At 51.7% G+C, this 18,833-nt stretch overlaps 1 protein-coding gene and 1 long non-coding RNA gene across 5 annotated transcripts in view; one reads left to right on the top strand and one right to left on the bottom strand.

Moving 5' to 3' along the window:
- Positions 1-8: 8 nt before the first annotated feature.
- The window catches only part of LOC108298198 (golgin subfamily A member 2-like), a 22,615-nt gene continuing 3,790 nt past the window's right edge, over positions 9-18,833 (top strand). Inside the window, exons 1-10 of one of the 4 annotated variants that reach the window (XM_037735692.1) lie at positions 9-311; positions 1,604-1,688; positions 15,264-15,383; positions 15,981-16,040; positions 16,214-16,300; positions 17,239-17,325; positions 17,433-17,540; positions 17,735-17,822; positions 18,193-18,332; positions 18,658-18,735. In XM_037735692.1, the coding sequence (XP_037591620.1) occupies positions 1,686-1,688; positions 15,264-15,383; positions 15,981-16,040; positions 16,214-16,300; positions 17,239-17,325; positions 17,433-17,540; positions 17,735-17,822; positions 18,193-18,332; positions 18,658-18,735 (771 nt within the window). In that variant the 5' untranslated portion in view covers positions 9-311; positions 1,604-1,685. Of the gene's footprint in view, positions 312-896; positions 1,689-15,263; positions 15,384-15,980; positions 16,041-16,213; positions 16,301-17,238; positions 17,326-17,432; positions 17,541-17,734; positions 17,823-18,192; positions 18,333-18,657; positions 18,736-18,833 lie in introns of those variants that run through there. The other 3 variants (XM_037735695.1, XM_037735693.1, XM_037735694.1) reach the window with 3 other exon arrangements.
- On the bottom strand, positions 5,273-6,753 carry LOC108298199. The gene is made up of 2 exons (XR_001822482.1): positions 6,368-6,753; positions 5,273-5,474 (listed from the first exon to the last, which is right to left on the bottom strand). It is a non-coding gene; the product is annotated as an uncharacterized LOC108298199 (long non-coding RNA).

Raw genomic sequence — 18,833 nt, forward strand, 5'->3', positions numbered from 1 at the left:
TTCCATCAGATTTTTCAACATATTTTTGCTCTTTTCTAAACATGTAGACAATATTACATCATGCCCTGACAAAATAAGGATTATCAATGGACACACATAATGGCAGGGATCCCACGGCTTCCTGGGAAGGTGAGTCTCCTGCCCTTTCCTTTGCACTTCCTTCCAGATTTCATCTCCACTGCACTTATGATGTTCTCAGCCCTCCACTCATGGCCTCCAGTGGATTCTGGCAGTCAGGCCCGCCCTGGGATCCCCACAAATCTGACAGACAGAATCTGTGTGACCTCTTTGCGAGGTCTCACTGGTTGTTAGTGAGTATGCGGTGTGTTCTCTTCCCTTCTCTTAACTACCTTGTCTTTGGGGGTGAATGCAGGGCAATTCTGTACACCTCACCTGTCTCCATCCAAGCCAAGCCAAGGGCCAGAGTCCTGGGCTGACTGTCCCGCCCTGTGCTCAGGCACACCTTCTGGCTCTGCTACAAAGCAAACTTGGTCTTCTTTCTGCTACTGTGCAAAAAATTTACAATCAACTCTCACAACCTTTATGCCACATGTATCAACCTTAAAGGGATGCCTGGACTTTGAAAACTATTTAGCAGGGTTGGCTGCCCAAAGGTCAAAGACCAGACCAGCCAATGGTGTCAAAGTTGACTCATTCTTGAGAGTCATAACTAATACTTTTGTTTGTTTGTTTGTTTTGAGACAAAGCCTCACTGTGTCACCCAGGCTGGAGTGTAGTGGTGCAATCTCAGCTCACTGCTACCTCCGCCTCCCAGGTTCAAGCGTTCCTCCTACCTCAGCCTCCTGAGTAGCTGGGACTACAGGTGCATGCCACCATACCTGGCTAATTGTTTTGTATATATATATATTTTTTAGTAGAGGCAGGATTTCACCATATTGGCCAGCCTGTTCTCAAACTCCTGACCTCAAGTGATCCACCTGCCTCAGTCTTTCAAAGTGCTGGGATTACAGGTGTGAGCCACTACACCCAACCTACATTCTTATTTAATGTATTTTAAGTCACTCTGCTCAAACAAACAGTAAGATTTGGAATCTGATCTACGGTTCTTATTTTGGGACATCAAGGAAAATTTTCAGCCCAGTGAACTAAACACAAATCGGCAGGTAATGTGGTATAGAACAGTGGCTTTCAAACTGGCTTCATGATAAGAAATTTATGTTAAATGATAACCCAGTGCATGCACGTGCACACACAGACACGCAGACACATGCGTGTGCGCGCGCACACACACCCCTACATCACTGAAACAAAGTATCGTAAAGCAGTGCTGCACTAGAGGAAAATGCACATGAAAGTGACTTATTAGGAAATATTCCCAGGAAAAGAGAAGTGAGGAAGCAGGAGTAGGAAGAGGCCATGTAAGGGTACAACCGAGCCAAGTCCCATGGTAGGCAATTTCGATTCATTCCTGCAGAGGGCTTGGGGAACATCGCATGTCACACCTCAGAGTCATTTCAGTAAGAGGGCAAAAGAGCTGGAGTATGTCTGTCCCCACCCTCATCAATCATTGGCTAAGGGCTGTGACAGGAGGGAAGGGACATAAATCCCCAGGCACTTCTAGCTCTCTTGTATCTTCCAACAGCATGCTGGTTTTGTGAAAGAATGCACGCTGGAATTCAGCTGGTCTACACAGAGAACGCAGAGGGATCCCAGGTGACATCAGTATGGTAGGAACAGCCTCTGCTGCAAACACCCTATGTTGCTTTTGCTTTCTGATATTTTTCACAGCAAAGCAAACTTTCTTGCTGCTCTGCTAACTTTGTTACTGCTCACCCATCTGCCTTCCGTCTTCCAACATGTTGTTGCTACCTCTTGTCTGCTGTTGCCTGTTCCATTCTCTGTATCCTTCCAGGTTTCATAAGATTGTTTTTATTCGGTCTGGGGATGGTGGCTCTCTTTGGGAGGCTGAGGCAGGTAGATCCCCTGATGTCAGGAGTTCAAGACCAGCCTGGCCAACATGATAAAACCCATCTCTACTAAAAATACAAAAATTAGGCGGGCATGGTGGCACACGCCTGTGATCCCAGCTACTGAGGAGGCTGAGGCAGGAGAATCCCTTAAACCCAGGAGGCGGAGGTTGCAGTGAGCCAAGATCGCACTGCTGTACTCCAGCCTGGATGATGAAGCGAGACTCTGTTTCAAAATAGAAAAAAAGATTATTTTTATTCCTTTTCAGTCATTTCAGAGAGGCTTCAGGATGGAGTTGTGATAAACACATGTATTCAGTCCACAATGTGTAACAGGGACTGCCTCCTGATTTTTTCATATGAATTACTGAAGATCAGGTAGCAGACTGTCTTGATGCTCTTCCCCATGTCCCCTTGACTGAGTTGACCTGCAGCTGCAGTGAACTTAGGAATCCTAAGCATGCTGATGGCTTCCCCATTCAAGCACCTGCCTCATTCTGCTTCTCTGACTGAGGATTTCCTCCAGTACAAGAGCTTGCCCCACCCTCACAAGGTATCCTAGAATTGCTGAGCACTGAGCACCCCTCAACCCATGAAGAATGAGGGTCGGTGGATTAATATCCAACCATCCCGTACCTTGCTGGGACTATTATAGGGCATTTTGTGTGGTTCCTGAGAGGTCCCAAATGGGACTGAGCCCCGATTGCCCACAGTGATAACCCATGCATCAATTCAATTTTCTATTTCACCTCTCTCACTCCACACTAACTCACTTGCTCTAGCTGGGATCCTCTCCAAGATAAACTCCTGTATTCAAAGCTTGTCACAAGGTCTGATTTTAGAGGAACTCAAATGGAGATAACAGGTACTGGAAGTGACTACGGAAAGTATATTCTCAGTGGTATGGAGGCAGCAAAAACCCCACTGGTGGTGGTGAGTAAGGTGGTGACAAACCCTGGCACTTTGAAGAATTCCCGTTGCCTACACTTGACCCAGGGTGTACTTGGATGAGGTAAAGGCGAAAAGAGAAGCGTACCTTCTGCAGTCGTGCTAATTCTCCTGAAGGATATGGGTTGTGATAATCACAGGAATTGAAGAGCTGTCTTGTTCTTGTTAATTGCCTTAGAAGAATTGGGAAAGAAGAAAGAGGTTTACGTCATCCAACTGTCGATTCAGAGCATAGTAGTGAAAGCCAGAGGCCTTTTTGGAAGGAACTAAAGAGTGATCTCCATTTCCTTAGCCAGGCGTAGTGGCTCTTGCCTGTAATCCCAGCACTTCGGGGGGCTGAGGCAGGTGGATCACTTGAGGTCAGGAGTTCAAAACCAGCCTGGCCAACGTGGTGAAACCCTGTCTCTACTAAAAATACAAAAATTAGCCAGGCATAGTGGCACATGCCTATAATCCCAACTATTTGGGAGGCTGAGGCGGGAGAATCCCTTGAACATAGGAGTCAGAGGTAGTGAGCTGAGATCATGCCACTGCACTCTAGCCTGGGCGACAGAGAGCCACACTCCGTCTAAAAAAAATCTCCATTTCCTGCAAGCAGAGAACAGACTGTTCTAAAAAAATGACACTCAGGGTTTCATTGCAAGAGTAACAGAACTACGAAGCAGACTGAAGGCACAGTCCAGGCAGGCCTCTGATGTAAAAGTCATAGCCCTAGAGGAAGGAAATGGTCCCTAGAACTACTGGGATGCAGGCAGGCATTTGGGTAGACATGCTTGAGACCCTTGAACCCCTAGATTCCCTGAACCCACCAGGCAGCAGAAGTATCCTGCACCCCATTAGTTGAAGAGAACAGCTTCCCATTTCCTAGAGACTACCCAGTCCTCCTCTGAGCAGACCACCCCCAAGATTACTCCAGGGTCTACTCCTGCCTGTCCTCATTGCCTCTATTCCAAAAACTAGGAACAAGTCTCAGCATGGCCTGAGCAGGACAGCACAGTTTTTGCTGTGAGAGATGGGACAGATTGTATTTTCTAAAGAAGCCTGCAACAATATCAATATCTCTCATCCCAGTTGCTCTTGTACAATGCAAACTTGTCATTCCTCTACCAAGAAATGAAATCTAATTTTTTTTTTTTTTCAATTGAGACCAAGCTTCACTCTGTTGCCCAGGCTGGAGTGCAGTGGTACGATCTCGGCTGACTGCAACTTCTGCCTCCCAGGCTCAAGCGATTCTTTAATCTCGGCCTCCCAAATAGCTGGGATTGCAGGTGGCTGCTACCATGCCTAGCTAACTTTTTGTATTTTTAGAAGAGATGGGGGTTCACTATGTTGGTCAGGCTGGTTTCAAACTCGTGACCTCAAGTGATCCACCCTGGCCTCTCAAAGTGCTGGGATTACAGGTGTGAGCCACTACGCTCAGCTGAAATCTAATTTCAATCCCTGTGAATCTGAGCTAGACTTTACTTGCTTTGACCAGTAACGCCCAGAAGGGATGCTCTGTGATCCTCACAGCCGAGACCAAGGTGATGCAGCTTCTGCCTTGTTTCTGGGGATAGTTGCCTCTGTGGGATTGAGCTACCGTGTAAGAAGATAACCAACGCGGAGGCCACCATGCTGAAAGAAACCAAAGCCACATGAAGTCAGTAAGCTGGTTGCTTTAGCAAAATGCTCCATACTGATAGTGAATGTGCACTTCTTTCTTTTGTGAATGCAAGCTGTTTTGGCAATAGTCTCACACTGAGTGCCAAAGACTATTGTTTTGGTTGAATGCATTCTCTTTATCATTTACCACCTGATCCCAAGAATTTGTTAAATGCTCCTCATTTCTGTTACAGTATAGTCTGCAGTGACCTTGATCATCTTGACATTCTATAGAACATCATCCATTATATTAATGACAGAATAATAATTAGACTTGATTTTGAGGAAGGAGCAAGTATGCTGCTTTGAAATACTTCATGCTGAAGGATGAGAGCTAAGCCCTACAAAGTTCTGGAAGCCTGCCATGTTCGGAATATTTTAGAGGCCCGAAGATCTAGGAGTACATTGAGACATCCTAGTCAAAGGAATCTTTTGCCTTTCCTACCACTAAGAGAGAGGCACAGCAGGGACAGCACTTGGTGAGCTGCTTTGAATTCTTGAGGCAAAATAAAAAATAAAAAAAATACTACCCTTGAGAATAATGCTCTGGTCAGAGGAAGTATCTGAATAACCTTTTAAAGACTTAACAGGGGCCGGCGTGGTGGCTGATGCCTATAACGAAGATGTCTGGAACTTGGTGGATTCGCTTGGGCACCCATTAGTGTTTCTGTGCCTCAATCCTTAGTACTACCACTCCCTTCCGGAGCTAAGGACCCAGGGATGATCCCTGCTAGGGAAGGCCTTACCTCTTTACAGAGAGGAGACCGTCCGGTACACTTGGGCTGCTGGTAACTCTTTGGTAGGGCTCGATAGCTGGAGCCCAATCGTTTACAAGAGGCGTAATCTATCCCCATGGCAATGCCCTCTGTGGCTCGCTCCTTTGGAAAAGTTTCCAGATGTACAGACTCCTTATAGCCCAGAAAGTTTTTAAACCAATTAAACAACTCAGGGAATTTCCTGAAGAATCAAACCAAAAAGCGACAAGCAATCAGAGGCATGATACAGTCATCCTGAGGTGTGACCACCACCATCTGGTTTCAGATCAGAAACCTGCTGCCAGGGACAAATTCTTTCCTGCCTAAGAAGCACTGCTTCTGAGCATCTGGTTTCCCCTTTTTCTAATAAAATACTCTCAGATCAGTTAAAGTGGTGATAAGAGAGCTGTACTGAAACCAGGCAAAATAAGCCATTCTTTCATCAAAAATATTGCTTTCACGTTCTCATAATTCTTAGGTTGTCAAATACAGAAAAGATTCCAGAACTCTGGGAGAGAAAAGGCCAAGCGTGGTGGCTCAGTCTTGTAATCCCAGCACTTTGGGAGGCCGAGGCAGGCGGAGCACCTGAGGTCACAAGTTTGAGACCAGCCTAACCAACTTGGAGAAACCCTGCCTCTACTAAAAATAGAAAATTAGTTGGGCATGGTGGTGCATGCCTGTAATCCCAGCTACTCAACAGGCTGAGGCAGAAGAATTGCTTGAACCCAGGAGGCAGAGGTGGCAGTGAACCGAGATCGCACCATTGCACTCCAGCCCAGGCAACAAGAGCGACTGTCCATCTAAAAAAAAAAAAAGACTCTATAACTCTGGGAGAGATTTTTCTCGATAAACATCCAGCACTGGTCAGAAATCAGGAGGCCACCAGTCTTGGACATTAGTCAATAAACACTTACTGCCCTCACTATCTTCTCACCTCTAGAGTTGGACTAGAAGACTTCTCCGGACTCTTTTGACACTAACACTTGAGTCAACTGACCTATCTCCAGTAAATTAACTGTCTGTCACCTACTCACAAATCAAATACTACCGGGCCTCCACAACACGCATCAGAACTAAGCCCCTCACTTCACTTACCCCAGGAAAGGAGAGACTAGCTGCACAAGAGGCTGAGTTGGGAGGATTGTTTCAAGCTGTTCCCACACCACTGCACACCAGCCTGGGTAACAGAGTGAGTCCGAACGTAAAGAAAGAAGAAGGAAGGAAGGCAGGGAGGGAAGAAAGAATATAGGGCTGGGCACAGTGGCTCACACCTGTAACCCAGCAGTTTGGGAGGCCGAAACGGGCAGATCACTTGAGTAAGGGAGTTCGAGACCAGACAGGGGAATATGGCAAAGCCACATCTCTATGAAATAGATAAAAATTTAGCCAGGTGTGGTGGTGTGCACCTGTGGTCCCAGCTATTCAAGAGGCTGAAGTGAAAGGATCACTTGAGCCCAGGAGACTGAGGCTGCAGAGAGACATGATCATGTCACTGAACTCCCGCCTGGGTAACAGAACAAGACCTAATCTCAGTAAAAACACAAAAAAGAAGAAAGGGCTGCACACAGTGGCTTACGCCTGTAACACAGCACTTTTGAAGGTTGAGGTGGCCAGATCACCTCATTTCAGGAGTTCAAGACCAGACTGGTCAACATGACAAAACCCCATGTCTACCAAAAATACAAATAGCCAGGCGTGGTGGGGTGCAGCTGTGGTCCCAGCTGTTCAAGAGACTGAGGTGGGAGGATTGTTTAGCCAAAGAGGTTGAGGCTGTAACAAGCCGGGATCATGACACTGCACTCCAGCCTAAGCAACAGAGAGAGACCTGATCTCAATAAATAAATAAATAAGAAAAAAGGGCTCACGCCTGTCAGCACTTTGGGAAGCCGAGGTGAGCACATGACTTGAGATCAGGAATTTGAGACCAGGCTGGGCAACACGGCCAAACCCCAACTGTATTAAAAAAAAAATTAGCCAGGCGTGGTGGTGTGCACCTGTGGTCTAAGGTATTCAAGAGGCTGAGGTAGGAGGATCATTTCTGCCAAGGAAGGTTAGGCTGCAGCGAGCAGTGGTCAAGCGGCTGCACTCCAGCCTGGGTCACAGAAAGACCTTACCTCAAAGGGTAAAAAAAGGAAAGGAAGAAAAAAGGGATGGGCACAATGGCTCAGGCTTACAGGCTGAGGTGGGAGGCTCGCTTGTGCCCAGGAGGTTCACGCTGCAGCCAGGCGTGACCACAGCATTGCACTCCAGCCTGGGTCACAGAGCAAATTCAAAAAAAAAGAAACGGGAGGCACAACGGCTCAGGGCTGTCCCAGCACTTGGAAAGGCCGAGGTCTTGACTCACCCTCCGGCCTCAGCCCAGGCTGGCGGGATCGCCCTGAGGCAGACGCTGCCCGGACCCCTCGGCCAGGCCGCCCCTGCTCCCGGACCTCCCGCCGGTCTGCGGGCGTAGGTGTGGGGCCGGCTGGGTGCGTGGGCTTTCCTGCGTGAACACGTGTGCCGGGGCCTAGCAAGGGAGAGCGCGGTTCTGGAATGGCATGTGTGCAGATGTGGGCCATGCACGGACCTGCAGGCACGGGTTTGCATGCTTGGCGGCGGCCTGTGTGTCAGCCTGCTGGATGCACGTGCGTCTCAGCCCGCCGGGAGGGGCTTGGGGACACCCGGAAGCCCGCCAGGTCGGGTGCAGTCTCAAAGTGAACTCAGCTGTGGGCCTCAGGCACCAGAGTCATGCTCAGGGCGGGTAGGGGAAAGGGGATAGAGACCGATCCGTTCACCTTCCCCTCCACTGGAGACTTTGGGCTGCCCCAGGTTGGGTTGTAGCTTCTGGGGAGCCCCGAGCCTCAGGTAGGGAAGGTGGGAGGCGGAAGAACCCTCCGCGAGGCCCAATCCAGCCCTCCCGGAGCATTCAGATGCCTGCCACAATTGGGCAGAATCGGGCTCTTCCTGGTCTTTCCCATCGGCCATCCAGACGCCCCTGAAAGGTGAAAGCGGGAACGGAGACACAGAACTGTTCCTTTCCCACTGCCTAAGGCAGGGGTGGTGGTGGGTGGTGGGCTTTTCTCTGGGACCCTGGCCTGTGTGCTGAGTGAGGTTGGAGCTTGGCAGGGAGGATCAACAGAGCTGCTTCTCCAGGATGACCTGAGCCTGCTCCCTGGGCATGTGCCCTGTCTGAGAGCCTGGTTGCCTCAGTACGGGTCAGGGAAGGAGGCACCTACATTTTGGCAACTGTTTTGAATGGAGGAGCAGCCTCCCTGGGGGGAGTGTATCCTGGGCTCTCCACCTCCTACTGGCAGGAGATAAAATCACTCCCACACCCCTAAGAGTTCTCTGTGGGCTCCATGGAGCCCCCACCCCTCCCACAAAGACTCCCGAGGGCCCCAGGTGGCCTCCTGTCTACTGGCTGGGTCCCAGGTGGGGGCCTCAAGAAGTCTCCAGGGCAAAGAGTATTGCATGGGCTGAGGCCCAGGAGAGAGGGACTCCTGGGGTTGGACGTGGGGACCCAACAGACCCCAAGGAGCACGTGGGGGAGGCGAGACCAAAGTCAGCACTTAATTAACCCAGAGTGTCCCATGGGTGGGGTGGGGAGGGTCCACACCCCAAAACCCTACAATTCCTTTTCACAGCATTACTGTGGAGTGAGAAGGGGGCTTGCACCCTCATAGGGGGCTCTGTCCACCAAGGCTCCTGACTGCCAGGGAACCCACACACACAGTTCCCTTCTTTCTGAATGCTGGCCCTTCCACAGCCTGGATGCTTGAGCCTGGGCAGTGGGGTAACGACCCCAGGACTGTCTTCACAAGCAGAGAGGCTACTTGCCACCAGGCTCTGACTTCTTGGGCTGAGCTCAGCAGCAGGCATTTCACCAAGGCCCCCTGGACAGAAAGGGCTCAGCCCTGAGGACCCAGCACTCCCCACACCTGCATGTCCCTGCTGGGCATCCACCTGGGGACACAGCTTTCCCCCGCCTCCAGCTGCTGTCAGCCCCACCTTGACTCTTCCGGGTTCCCTGAGGCCACACCAAGAAGCAGCGGGCAGCTGGGAGGAGCACCTGCTGTTTCTGCATCTTTTTTATTATGATTGAGACAAGAGTCTCACTCTGGCACCCAGGCTGGAGGGCACTCGGCTCACTGCAACGTCTGCCCCCCAGGTTCAAGCAATTCTTCTGCGTCAGCCTCGCAAGTAGCTGGGATTACAGGTGCATGCCACCAGGCCTGGCTAATTTTTATATTTTTAAGTTGAGACGGGGTTTCACCATGTTGGTCAACCCGGTCTCGAACTCCTGAACTCATGATCTGCCCACCTCAGCCTCCCAAAGTGCTGGTTTAAAGGCGTGAGCCACCGGGACCAGCTGTTTCTGCATCTTTTTTTCGGGAGCTTACTTGGGCAGGAGGGGCTACAGACTCAAGGGAGCCTGCAGGCCATGCCCCCCCACTCCCTGGCTGAGTGAGCTTTCTTCTCAGGAGTCTGACTGGAGGCTGGGACCGACCTGTTACAGAGGCAGGTCTGAGTCATCCAGGCCCATTCCAACTCTCCAGCAGGGCCCCTCCTGTTCATTTGTGCAGCTGCCTTTGCCCAAAGCACAGGTGAAGTCTGTGTGGACTGTGTCCCCTGTCCCCAAGGGGAGTGTGGCTCCAGTCCTGGCCTGGAACTCGGATGCCTTGGAATTAGAGGCCACATGTGGCAGGGTGGAGCAGCGTGGTCTGCCCACGACCAGGGCAGGTACCACGTTGGCAGCCCCAGACCTGACACCATGGCTCCCGTGTCCCCTCTCCACCTCCGTCCAGCGCATCGCCTACACTACATGCTGCCCCTGATGAATCAGACTGTCAGCTTCCCCAGCTCAGTTGGGAAGTCCCACCGACCCTAAGGAGAACGGTGCCTCCTGAGTTGGGGGACTATGTGGGAATGGGCCTGGTGTGGGGTGGGGGAGGTCGGGGTGAGGCAGGTGTCCAACGCCTCTCTGTTTATCTTCCCTTCTCTTTTGCCCACAAAGGAGGCATCTTCTCCATGTCCCTCTGCCACCCAGAGGACATAAAATACTTCCCAGGTCTGTCTTCCCTTGGACACGGCCCACCTACCTTCTTGTGGGACTCAGGGCTTTGTTTTGTCCTGTGGCCCACATGAGAAGCAATTATCCCTACTCTGTCAGCTGAGAGAGGTAAACTGAGGCAGAGCAGGGTAACAACTCTGTCGTAGTCTGGATGTTAACGGCAGAGTCAAGAGCAGCCCTTCCCCGAGTGATCAGGTCCAGTGGACACCAAGCGTGGAGGCTGTATCAGTCCGTTTTGCATTGCTCTAGAAGAATACCTGAGACTAGGTCACTTATTTATTTCTTTCAAGGAGTTGGCAGGGCCACTAGGCTGAGGGTTGGAGACCCATCTCCTAGTCCCAGCCTGGGTCTCCATCACTGGCTAGCCAGCTCTCCTCACTGCATTCTCTCCACACCTGTCTCCTGCAGCCCAGGGGTCAGTCTGGGTGCAGGCCTGGGAAAGGTCCAGGAACAGATTCTGCCCCCCCAGCTCATGTCTCCTGTGCGCCAAGGCAGCCAAAATGCAGCAGCAGAACCAGCAGTGCTGGTTTGTCCCTGTATCCCAGTGTTTTGGGAGGCTGAGGTGGAAAGATCGCTTGAGACTAGCCTGCACAACATAGCAAGACCCTGTCTCTACAAAAAATAAAATTAGGCATGGTGACATGCGCCTGTAGTCCCAGCTACTCAGGAGGCTAAGGTGGGAGGACAGCATGAACCCAGGAGGTCAAGGCTGCAGTGAGCTATGATTGCACCACTGCACTCCAGCCCCGGCAACAGAGCAAGATCCTGTCTCTAAAACAAGAAACAAAGTGCACCCGTGTGTGGATACCAGCTTCTGGTGTGTGGACCACCTGATCTCACTTGGTCCCATCGGTCAGTGGGAGGCTGCCTGCTGTCTTCCAGAACATTCCCACCAGTACACGTGTGTCCCTCCTGTGTTCCCTGGCAGGCTTTGTGAGGGGGACTGTCACCTACCCCTCTGACTTCCCTAAGGCACAGCTCAAACCTTCCTTGTCATTGAGGAAGTTTTCCTGAAGAGTCTTACCCTCACCCGCAGGCCTCCACATTTCAGAGCTTTTTGGTGGAGTGAGTACCAGGATTGACTCACTGCTACCAGCTGGGGGGAATTGTCCCTAGGGTTGGGTCTCTGGATGTCATATGAGGACGTAGACGAGGACCCAGATGCCTTTAACCTGAAGGGCAAAGGCCTCGGCTGCCTGGTCTTCATACAGCCCGTCGTCCAGCCTGACCTTCTGGGACAGGCCAGACCCCTCCATCCTTTGGTCTTGGTCCCTACTGGGAATGCTGGTTTCCCTGGCTTACCTACTTTGACTCCAAAGGTAATAATGCTGACATCCCCCGTGAGACAGAGTGACAGACTGAGACTATCATAGGGTTACCTGGCTCAGTCACCATAGCCAGGCAGAGCTCAGGTCCTGGCCCTGTTCAAGGCTTTCCCAAAGCCCTTCTAGCTCTGGTACCTGGGTTCTTCCTCACCCAGCTGCAGCTCCCCCACCCCTTCCACCAGGTGACAGAGAACCTGGCAGTCTGTGACTCGTAGAAGGCTTCACTTTACTTCTGGTGAGGCATAAGAACCTGCTTGGGGCAGGAGGGAAGAGGGGTCTGGGGGCCCTCCCAGCCCTGCCTCTGGCGTTTGAAGGATGGTGACTGGGCAGCAGCATGGTTTAGGCTAGACAAGGCAGCCCCTAGGTTTATAGCCTGGCCTCAGACAGCTGCTGCCATGTCACCTTCGCTTCTGCACGTGCTGACCTGGCATCCCACCTAGTTAAAGGTCCTCAGGCCTCCTGCCCCTGGGCATTTCCCCCACTCCCTGCCCAGGCACAGCTGTCCTTGACCTGGACTCACCTTCAGAGATTCTTGTCCAGCACACAGCTTTGCTGGACATTGCAGGCTGGGCCGGACCCCCTGCCCTGCACTGACATCTCTGTGTGAGTCTCAACTAGACTGAGCTGCAGCTTCAGGGTCAGGACGGGCTCTGACTTAATTGATGTGACCCAGGACCAGGGGGTTACATCTGCTTGAGTTCTTGGCCTCTATGATCTCTTTGGGGCATGATGCCCCTCTGTCTCATGCTTAGGTGCCCACATGTGGCCACAAGTGCTTTTCCTACCACGATCCATACTTCAGGCCGCTGTCCAGGCACCTGTGGCTCCAGGCAGAAGCGTGAGTGCAGAACCAGGCCTGGGTGGACGTTCTGCAGGTGCTGCAGGAGCTGACAGCCTTGGCCACGCAGCCCATGGCCATCCATTCCCCTTCACTGTGGCTGCCCCCAGTCCACCACCCTTCCAGGGCCAGGCCTGGAACCAAACTGACTTCTGTCTGGCCCTGACAGGTTCCTGGCTGAGCATGATGGTCTTGCCCATTTCCTTGATTATTCTCAACAAGAGGTTTATAGAGCCATTGGGAACATCACATCTGTCTACCAGGTTCTCACCAGAGACATGACTGCCTTGGGCCGTGCCTGGGACAGTCAGGGGTTACACTAGCCTGTTGGGACCCAGATTCAGTGACCTCAATCTAGCCAATGGGCTGATGGACAGCTGTCACTACTCCTCTGCTTGGAGGAGGCAGGAGAGGAAGGTCAGGAAGGAGATCTGCTTAGTGCCCAGCTTTACCTGTTTCACCTGGCTGCAGGTGCATTGGAGGCTGAACCCCCTTTCCTGATCTCCTGCAGTTGTGGATTTCAGGTTTCCAATGGGTGTCAGGGTGCGCTCCAGTGCTCTCCTGGCCCTAGGGAACCGTGGGCTCCATGAGGCCTTGGCCTAGGCAGGATAGTTTCCCACACTGTAATCTCCCCATACAGTCACCTCCCCAAACACTGGGCTGCATGCTCTGGTAGATTTAAAAGTTTAAAAGCAAAAGCCGGCCCCTCCCCTCTCCCGGAGCGGGTGGCCCCTCCCTCTCAGAGTGGGCGGGGACAGGAGTTGCGGGGGCAGCTTTTATTGGGATGCCACAGGTCTCTCTGGACTTGCTGCCTGGCCACGCCTCCTTTCCATCTTTTTCATTGACCAATCGGATTGGAGCATGAAGGCCACGCCCCTATTCTAAATTCTAGTGGTGCCCTGGTTACGCCTCCTCTGGCTCAGTCAACACAGCTGCCTTGTAGGAGAGTGGAGCTGCTTACCAGTGCTCCCTTGAATTGTGCTGATGTGGCCCCAACCCCCCCTCCCTCCCCAACCCCACCAACCTCGCCCACCCACCATGGCGATGTCAGAAGAAATTCGCAAGATGAAATTAACCTCGGCTAGGAAAAAGGTAACGTGCACACAGATCCCCTCTGATGGCAAGACCGCTGCCAGAGTCCATAACACTTCTGAGACACACCAGACTGGGTGGGTCCCCAACCCCGGTGTCTCTGGGCTCCCCCTACCAACATCTTCTCAGTCAGCCCCACCCCTTCAGCAATGAGCCCAGCCCCTACCCTTGCCAATCACCCCAGGGTGACTTTGGATGTGTAACCCCTCAGGCTCCCTGCTCCCTACTTGGGCCTCACCTTTTACTGCCCCATGTCTGAACTCCCTGGGCCCTGTGGGCTCATGTCTCTAAGGACCTGGGTCTCCCAGCCCCCACCCTCACCAGTCATTTCTGGGTGACTTTGGGCTGGTGACTCCTGGGGCTCCCTACTGCAGACTCTGCGCTCCCATTCTGCACCCCCAGTGTGACTTCCCTGTGCTCTTTGGGCTGGCGTCTCCAAGGACCTGGGTCCCAGCCCTTCACCCCCCTCCCCGATCATGGAGCAGTGACTCAGGCATCTCCTTGATGTGGTCCCCTCCCCCAGGAGGAGTGGAATGTAGTGATGTCACAATCTCCCTGGGAACCATCAGTACTGCTACAAGACCGGCCTTCGATCTTAGGACTCAGTCTCCTAAGCATTCTCATCCCATTTCTGGCTCTTCTGGTCCCTGCACAAATTTCCAACTGGAAGGGGAATAGGGACTATGGGACCTAGGAGCAAGAGGTTTCAGGCTGCCCCACTCCCTTAACATAGACACTGATATTAACATAGACATTGAAAAGTGTAGACAAAGCCTACACTTCCCCCATGAGCTCAAAACATTGACAGTGTCTCTGGGTGGCAGTGGGAGAATGGGTTTGGTTTGGTTTTCTCTCAGGCTTCTACTCTCCAGGGAGACTTTCACGTTTCTTTCTGAGTTCTCCACCTCATCTTCAAATTCTCCATGGTTCTGGGACCAGACTGCCCTTCAGTCAGTGGCCTCTGGAGTGAGATCTGCTCATCTTCTGTGGAACAGATCTTGGGAAATTGAAACTGAACAGCTTGAATCTTCCTCATATCATCTCAACTTAGGCTACTGTGAATGCCAAGGGATAAACATGAGACATCTTTCTGAAACATCAGTTTCCCTTGAGTCTCTTGAGAGAGCAAAAACATTAATGTACTTAGGGATGACAGTCACATCAGTTTCTAAGAGTATACCAGACTTCTGTCTGAAATGAGACTTGGGTTGTCCTCTTTCTGATGAATTCCCAGATTTGACAGAAAGGCTGCCTTCTGCCATGAGGACACATTGATATAAAAGTGTGAGAGGTGCTGGTGCTCTTCTTAACACTAACAGACATGTGAGGTTGTATGACTCTAAACCACACAGCGTACAGTTCCTGTCTACTTCATGTTGACTTTTCTACCTCTGCCTGTGGTTTTGGTCTCTGGCAGTGGCTGATTCATGGCAAAACCCCAGAGCTTGGAGTCAGAGGAATTAGTTTAAAGTCTAGTATTGCTTTTTCTTATTTTTCTTTTTTTCTTTTTGTTTTTGCTATGATATCAGTCTCTCTCGGTCACTTAGTGATTGTGACAACACCTTATAGATTTGTTGGTGGCATTAAATCAGATGTTGTGTAACAGTATTTTGTAAAAACTGTAATGTAGCTTATGACTGTAGGGGTTTGTCGTTCTCATGGGTATTACTGCTCTATTTCTCACAGTTAAAAGAATTTCAACAAAGAAACAGCCCTGCTGTTCCAACACGAGTGAGACGGAGAAAGAAAAGAAACAACAATAGCCCTGAGACAGGCACTTCTGATGGTTGCCAGTCACCATGCCATGTGAGTCTTGGCTGGCCACACTTCTGGGGAAAAGGGGCCCAAGGGGCAGTAGAGGGTAATTGGTAAGATTGTGGAAGAACTTCTGGGTACTGGTTAGGAATTCTGGGTTTGAATCCTGCCTCTCCATCTGCTAGGGATATGACTTAGGGCAAGTTGCTGGAGCTTTTTGGGCCTCTCCTTTCACATCTGTAAAATAGAGGCGGTATTGTCTGACTTCCATTTGTGAGGGTGAAATGAGATTCGTTATCGCTGTTGTATTTTTGTTAATCCCTAGTACATGGCCCGCTGTAAACACCCAGGACACCCAGGAAAGGGTCCTTGCTGTTTGGTTTTCCTCATCCCCAGTCTCAAGGGGAAGCCAGCCCAATGAGAACAGCCATTTGCTGTCAGGCTGTCCCTTTAAGAGTCACTGAAAGGGCCCCAGGGTGGGATGGTGGGAGATAAGCACCATGAGAGGAGCTGGCACAGAGGAGTTCTGGGACAAAGGGTCCGAGAGGCAGAACAGGAAGTGCTGCCAGCTGATGGGGAGGAAAGGAATTCAGAGGCTTGGACACTGAGGGGACAGAACATCTCCATGTGCACTCTCATCTCTTGTAGTCAGCAGCAGGTGGTCCCAAGGAGGGCCCTGCACCATGTGCCACCATGAAAGATCCAGAGGTAAGAGGCCCTGAGCTGAGGTACAGTGACCCTGCAGGCCAGCCCTCCACCCTCCTCCCACAGTGGCGGCTGGGTGACCCTCTGCCAGCCGAGACAGCCCTCACACACCCCAACCCTAATGATCATTCTCTCTACCTATCCCCCAATCCTCCCCCAACTCCTCCTCTCTGCAGGTGCCTCAGAGCGCACAGCAACTACAAATAGCCCTGGACTCGAGCTCCGTCACAACCAGCGAACTGAATAACACCATTGACTTATTGGTAAGAGTCCAGTGGGGCCCCCTGATTCCACGCTGCCAATCCTGGGCTCCAGTTTCCCCTTGGGGCTGCTGTGGGTGAGTTGAAGGGTGCTATGGGGAGCCAGCACTGGACGCAGAGCTCAGAGGCCAAATTCCCTCCCTGCCATTACTTGGCTGTGGCCATGGCCAAGTCCTAGGTGGGGGACTGGGTACTTGGACTCTGAAGGTTCAGAAGAGTAGTTTTAGTATGTCACCATTTGTGTAGAGAGAGGAAATGTGTCTGTGTGTGTGTGTGTGTGTGTGTGTACTGTGATAATATACATAAAACATGTCTGCAAGGATTTGTAAAAAACTCAGGAGAGAGCACAGGTGGCTGAGAGATACTTCCCTTCTGTACCTTCTCAGTTTTGGACTATGAGAATGTATCATTTTTTCAAAAAGTGAAGAAAAAATTCATTTCTTCCTTCCTCCCTGTGCTCCCACCCCCAGCAGGAAAAAAAATGGACTTAGAGGATCCCATGGGCCTGGGTGTTCAAATCCCAGCTCTGTCTAAGTGATCTTAGGCAGCCACCTAACCTCTAATACTCCATGTTTTCTATCTACACACTAGAGGTAATGGTAGTAACTGCCTCACATCGTGGCTGTGAGGTTAAATGGGATTGTTAGCACACTACCTGGTGACGCACTCAATAAAGGTTTCAACAGCGGTAGTAGTAACAGGAATAACATAGAATATGATCTGATCTCTCTGGGCCTCTGTTAGCCAGCCGTAAATGTGACCTCTTTCCCTGTGCCTTCCAACTTTACTGAGTTCTTTTAAAATCCAGACTACAGGATTGGAAATGCCTTGATCTTTACTGTCTGAGTTGTGCATTAAGCCCAGCCCTAGCCCTTTTAAGGGGCACTGTGTGGAATGGCCCAGGCTCTCCAGATTGAAGCTTCTCCCTCTCCACCCTCCAGCCCTCGAGCCGCTGTGGAGCAGTCCTTGAGCAGCATTTACAGCAGTTTCTACAGGAGCGGGAACTGCTAAAAGCACAGGTGGCAGAGGTGAGACTTTGCAGAGGGAGGGATGTGGAAGGAAGATGTCCCCAGGTGGCCAGGAGCAGGTGAGGACCAGTGACAGCCCTTCCTAACTTCTGGGTCCATTCTTACAGGTGACGGAGTCTCTTAAGAAAGCTCAGCTAGAAAGAGACGCCTACGCTCAAGAGCTCAAAACAGAGAGGGCGCAGTGGCAGCAGGAATTGCTGAAAATGGCAGGAGAAGTGAGAGCTGACCCTTCAGCTCCCCACCTTAGATGGCTCACTGGATCTTCCTGGGCATCTGTAAAATGAGAATAGTCCAGCCAGGGGTGGTCACGGGACTGGGCTTTGTGGAGCTGGGGGCGGAGAGGGAGATGGTAGCCTGTCCAGCCACCAGCCCCTCTCTCCAGAGCCCTTTCCCCCTGTGCTTTGGGCAGATTGAAATATTCAAAATGGAGAAAAGACAGGACGCAATTAAAATTGAGAAGCTGAAGGGGAGCCTTGCCCACCTACAAAACCATCTGGGTAAGATGAGGCTGGCATGACCAGAGAGCAGGACTGTCATCAGAGGGCTGTGGGGGTGGCTCAGAGTGCCCCAGGGAGGTGGGTGGCTGGAAGGGCTTTGAGGCAGAGGGAAAGAGGTCTGTGCCAGGAGACAGCAAGTCTTGTAATCTCCATGAGCCTCAGTGTCCCCATCAGCAGAGGGAGGAATGCCCGTTGCCAGCCACCCACAGTGCTCTCTATGTGAAAGTGGCTTGGAAGACTGGCTACCATTTGGGTGCGAGGAATCATTAGCAGTGAGGCCAGGTTTGGGGAGCCTGAGAGGAGCTGTGCACCAAGAAGAGTTTTTTGTTTTGAGAATCCAGAGGCCCTTATTGTCTGCTTCCTTTCTCAGCTGAACCCCCAATCCTGAAGCACCCAGCAGGGCACTCTGACTTGGAGAAGAACCTAAAAACTGAAACCAAGTACCTGAGAGATGAGCTGCGGGAACAGGAGAGACTGCAGGAGGCGAAAATGCGGCTCCGGGAGCAGGAGGTGAGGCTGAGAGAACAGGAGGAGAGGCTTCTTGAGCAGGAGGGGCTCCAGGAGCAGGAGGAGGAGCTGGTGTGTTGCCCACCTGGGGACCCTGCTCTCCTCCCCAGTCCTCCGGAACTTTGTTTTCCCACCTGTAAAATGGGGGAGTGTATGAAATGAGGCTTCTAAAGGCACCTGTGAGTACAGCCCTGCTCTGATGGCTGTGGGAGAAAGGAGACAATTTGTCTAACCTGCCTCCACCCTTCCCGGTGCCATGGGAGGCAGACACCAAGTTCTGGGGTCTCCAGCTGCAGTGGGTGGCCGCTGATTGCTTCTCTCTGTCCAGAAGAACGAGAACAGGAGCGCACTACATTTGGAGCAGGAAGGAAAGGAGCTGCAGGAGAAGCTTGGCGAACAGGAGACGGTAACCCCTGCCCCATCCAGGAGGACTGGGAGGCAGGCACCGGCCTCTGGGGAGGGGAGGTGCAAGGCCACAGGCAGCTCCACCCTGGGGGCAGGTGA

This window comes from Cebus imitator, unplaced genomic scaffold, assembly GCF_001604975.1.
Source record: "Cebus imitator isolate Cc_AM_T3 unplaced genomic scaffold, Cebus_imitator-1.0 Scaffold915, whole genome shotgun sequence".
Lineage (NCBI taxonomy): Eukaryota > Metazoa > Chordata > Mammalia > Primates > Cebidae > Cebus > Cebus imitator.